The sequence below is a fragment of the Octodon degus genome, unplaced genomic scaffold (genome assembly GCF_000260255.1).
Source record: "Octodon degus isolate 3935 unplaced genomic scaffold, OctDeg1.0 scaffold00118, whole genome shotgun sequence".
Taxonomy (NCBI): domain Eukaryota; kingdom Metazoa; phylum Chordata; class Mammalia; order Rodentia; family Octodontidae; genus Octodon; species Octodon degus.
Genome location: NW_004524694.1, coordinates 4,049,607 through 4,054,734, shown reverse-complemented (window position 1 = coordinate 4,054,734; position 5,128 = coordinate 4,049,607). Strand labels below are relative to the sequence as shown.

General features: G+C 34.5%; 1 protein-coding gene across 3 annotated transcripts in view; it reads right to left on the bottom strand.

Annotated features, from left to right (window-relative positions):
* Window positions 1-5,128, bottom strand: part of Eny2 (ENY2, transcription and export complex 2 subunit) — a 12,203-nt gene continuing 7,075 nt past the window's right edge. For 2 of the 3 annotated variants that reach the window (XM_004640076.2, XM_004640075.2), the window contains exons 3-5: window positions 4,148-4,218; window positions 2,727-2,801; window positions 1-171 (exon numbers count right to left, since the gene is read on the bottom strand). In XM_004640076.2, the coding sequence (XP_004640133.1) occupies window positions 95-171; window positions 2,727-2,801; window positions 4,148-4,218 (223 nt within the window). In that variant the 3' untranslated portion in view covers window positions 1-94. The remainder of the gene's footprint in view (window positions 172-2,726; window positions 2,802-4,147; window positions 4,219-5,128) is intronic. The other variant, XM_023699955.1, reaches the window with a different exon arrangement.

The following is a 5,128-nucleotide window of genomic DNA, read 5'->3' as shown; positions in this document are numbered from 1 at the left end:
CAAAAAAGGACTTTATTTTGGGAATCAACTTCTAATCTATGGCAAGTTTTACTTTCAGAAATAAAACCACAGAACAACACAATCTAATTCAACCTTAAAGGCTGGCATGCTGGGCAAGGAATGTTCTTATTCTTTGTAGGAGTTCCTTCTTTACACTGTCGGGTACCAGGGCTGAAATACAAAACAAAAGATCACCATAAGAAAAGTTTAGTACACTCATATTTGAGATTTGACATTTTATTCTGGATTACCAATATACAAATTTCATAACCTTTATGGTTCACTTAAAAATTATACACACACATAAAGATACCTGAAAAAAAGATGTTTTTGCAAATCATTATTGTGATGAAGTGCACAAAACACATTTCATGTTGATGAGAAAACAGGAAGACTCGTGGAGAAAACTATTTTAAGGCACATGCTAGTATAACTTAAACATGACTTGGAAATAACATTTTACATCTGATCAAAATTATAAGCAAAGCCAAAAGACAAAAGCTAAGGAACCATGTTTATAGAAGGACTGATCTCTGCACTACACAGGTAGCTGTTTCAAATAAAACCCACAGGCTAACACAAATGAGCAAAGGAGATGAAGAAAGGAGAACCACAATTCTTAAACATAAATATAGTTCATAAATATAAACTCCCCAGGAGGCTGGGGAGATAAATGGGGGGATGCTCAATCTCAAAAAAAAAAAACCTTGGAACCACACTCAGCATATTTAATCTATCAAAAATCTCAAACCTTAAGGTCAATATGTATGAGGAAAAACAGGCATTCTCTTGTAAGAATACAATGTTTTAGAAACTGGCAACAGGGGAACTAAAATGTCTAACATTCAATTATGCTCATGAAAAATGAAAAGCTTAAGATATGATTCACTACTTCTACAAAGAATTACATAAATCAATACACACATGAATTAGATATTCTTCTTTGTAAATTGTTTGTCTTCCTACAAGCACTATAAGCTTAAAAGTAAAAGTCCACTGGAAAATTAATATGTATATTTAAAGTATTTTTGATTAAAAGTATGATGGCCAAGAGGAGAACAACTAGCTAGGTACCAGGCCTCTCGGCCAGGAGCAGTAGCATCAGCCTATCATCCTGGCACCTGGACAGCCAAGGCAGGAAATTCTCAACTCTGTGCCAAGGTTAGGCAACAAGGCAGGATATCGTCTCAAAATAAAAAGAAACAAGAAAGCATTGGGTGGGTCTAGAAAACCTGAACTCAGCCTCTAGCACCTCACCAAAAAAAAAAAAATGGGGTGGGGGGAATACAAGGGAAAGTAACAAAGGAAAAAGACGATTATCTATAGGGAACTTCTCAGTGCAAGGGAATTGTTTCACAACCTGCATACAGTAGTGGTTACATGAATCTACACCTCTGTATAAAGTTCATAAAATTACACACTAAGAAAGGTCAACTTTACTATATGGTAATAAAAGATCTACTCTTGACAATAACAAGACTAAAAACACAACACAGTTTATTTTTATCTTTATATGCTCACTTTCTAGTGAGGAAGACATTGAAATAACTAGGATACAAGTGAAGAAGCAAGAGTAATGTCTAACCCATAAGACCCTTTCCTTAAGAATGTGCAGAAATGAAGCACAATCTACATAAGAAAACGGAAAAAGAAATTCAAAAAAATCCCTAATATATAAATTCACAAGGAGAACAATAAATACTTTTTCCTTTCCCTGAAATATACTTGAAGGGAAAAAATTAGATTTTTAGTTATAAACAAAATTTAAGAAATGATTGGCTGGAGGTGCAGCTCAGCAGCACAAGTGCCTGTCTAGCAAACACCAAGGTCCTGAGTTCAATCCCCAATACCAAAAAAAAAAAAAAAAGAAACAAAGAAATGAAATGAAACAGCTGGAAGGGACCATAGCCAATTCTCAGCAGGCAACACTTTAGTTTTTGAAAGCAATAATCTTCAAATGCATTTACTTTTTTATATTTAAATTACTTTTACTATTTCTACGTGAGAAAAAAAATCTCACAGGTTATCTAATTCACCTGCTTCTACTTCACACACACATACACACCAGGAACCTTACAAAATAACTGAAAATGGTATCACTACATCCAAGTTAACAACAATACAGTTCCTGGCTTGTTACATTTCAGCAGCACTGTAAAATTCTCTACCTTTCCTCGCCTTCTATAAACAAAGGGGTTAAGGAACAAATTAACAAACTGATTGCACTGTGAGTCTTAAATATGGATTACCTTCAACATGAAATTATGAAACTACCAAACTCTTAATTAGACATGCAAGGAGACAGATCTTCATTTATTTTTAACAAGGAAAAAGATAGCAGAGCAATGACCCGTGGGCTGGAGTAAAACTTTGAATTATTAAATATTTGAGTGGAGTCAGGCTGTATCTAACAAAGTTTTAAATCCTAGCTTCAGGCAACTTTTTCCTCTGTAAAATCCCATATTCTAAAAATTATCTCTCTGTTAACAACTGTATCAACTTACACTGGTACATGTTTTAGAGTGCAGAAACATTTTACACCAACTACCTCATTTGTTATTCAAGATGACTAGAAAGGTAGATGAGCCATATGACTACACAAGAGGCGATGACAGTACCTAAGTCATTTTGGAAATGGTGCTGTTTTTCCTTAGAAAAAAATTTTTGAATCAACTAACTTTATGCCTGCAGGACGTGTTTCCTTTGACACAACTTGGACTCCTTACCTCTGCCTTTTGGAGTGATTTCAGCCACCAAGTCATCAACAGTAACGTGTTCTAGTCCTTTTTCTTTAATTACCTCTTATGCAAAAGCAAAAAACAAATCATATCATTTAAAATCATTATCTGTAAGAAAGATTTTCATAGAGGAAGGGTTAAAATCATGTTTTTAGAGTGTAGATTGGTCTTTAAAAATAAAAGAGGACACTTCTTTTTTTTTTTAAATGAAAATGTATGATCTTAAAAATACAGTAAGTATTTTCCAGAGAAAAGATAAAGCCTGTTCATCTTTCAGCTAAATAATCTGTAACATGTACAGTAAATTTGAAGTTACAATATTCAAATCTGGCAAGTATAGAAAGCTAGAAACTTGTAACTGGACAGATCTTTTTATTTTTACTTTTTTGAGACAGGGTCTCACTTTGCTTGTTCAGGCTGGTTCTGAACTCTCTATGTAGCCCAGGCTGGCCTCAACCTCACAGCAATCCTCCTTCCTTTGCCTCCTAAGTGCTGGAATGCAGGCAAGAACCACCACTCCTGGCTTAGACAGACCTTACTTTACTATAATTATACCAGCTTTTCCATAAATGTATGACAAGAATAATAGTTAAGAATGCAGAACTATTTTCCTGGGTTCTCTTCTCTATGGTGGGCCAATCAAAATGTAAGAAAAAATATAACTAATGTCTACTGGATTCCTATCAGGTGTTTTAACTAACATTCACAACAACCTAATGGGCTAGGCAGTTTTTCCACTTTTACAGGTGAGCTTAAGTCTGATCTGAACTTGAGTTGAAATTTGGCTGTAGTCTTTTCACGAGTCCAAGTTTATGACCTCAAAGTCTCTGGTTTTCCTAATGTGCTATGGTGCCTTCTCAAAGACTCTATTATTCTTATAAGTAGACATCCTGAATTTTATACGCAAAAACTGAGCCAGAAAAGTTCATCCTGGCAACATGTATAATCCATCCAGTGATACCCTCAAAATCAGCAGTTTAAGAACCTTTCATCTTTTTAAGTGTATTCTAAGAGACTTGATAAATGAATACTTTAAAATTATCACTGTTAAGAGACAAAGTTGTAATTCTTATAAGCTTGTCAACTCTGAAGCACTCAATTTGTTACTAAGTACAAACAGTACAAACATACTGAAAAATAACATGACTCCATATTTTAATGGCAGAGAAAATCCTGAGTGTGCATGCCACACTTAGAACCCAAACAAAAGCCCTAAAAATGTACAAATTAGGTCTATGTACGTCACTAAAAAGATGAAGCTATTACTATGAGATTCAATACCCTATCTTTTTAAAATTATGCTTGAGCACTCATTCTTTAAAGCAATGAGTTCTTTTATTCTAGTGAAGCAAAGACCAACCCAATTTACAATGCTGGAACTGGCTCATGTTCTAAGTGAGGATGATTACCTTTACAGTGGGCCTTCAATTGATCCTTCCAGCCACATTCAATTAATTTAGCTCGCAGCAACTCTTTGAGGCTGTAGAAAAAAAAAAAAAAAAGTGTTTGTAATTTAAACAGTGATTTATATCTTAAATATGACTGTCTGAAGCAATATTTGAACTGTTCAACTAAAATTCCCTGCCTTGTTTTGGCACTTACTTGTAGACTAAACATCTTTAATCTTATGCAAATCATTTAAGTCTGGGCTCAGCATTTCATCTGAGCAGCATTAAAGAAATAAAAGTAAATGAAGAGGAAAGCTAAAGCTACTCCATGGGTGTCCAATCTTTTAGCTTGCTTCAGTAAGACTGAGTGAAGATGAATTATCCTGGGCTGTATATGAAACACAGTTAATGTATATAAGCAATAAAACTTCCTTTCTAAAAATATTTTTTATTATAACACTTAAATGAAAAGACAAAACTGTGGGCTATAATAGTAGTCTACTCTTTGGATTTATTTTCTACTTCACCTTCATGAATCTTAAACAACTTCCAGGGGGTATTATTTGAGCTTGTACTTCTTTTTTTTTTTTTTTTTTTTTTCTGATTTTGTTTTTACTTTATTTTTACGTATACAGATTGATTTAGGCTTTGGTCTCTGCCCAGATTCTTCTGATAGTAAATGGGGATCAAAAAAAAGTAAATGGGGATCAGTATTAAAGCAAATCTTGTTCTCCGAAAAGCAGTGTCTCAGTGTTTATTCATACAAGTAGCCTTCAGGTCCTCAGCTTGAGGACTGAATGGGCCTTTAAAGGGGTTGGAAAGGAATGCTGGTAGCTTTCTTTTCTGGAAGATGTTTGCTTTTTCTTTTGATTATGAATGTGGAAAAGTCTACTTTTATAGGGCCACCACTCCAGAAATGTTCAGTTCCAGACAGCATGCCCACAAACTACAGAAAGCACCACCATCTGGTATTAAATGTTGCTTGCCTATACCACCTTGGAG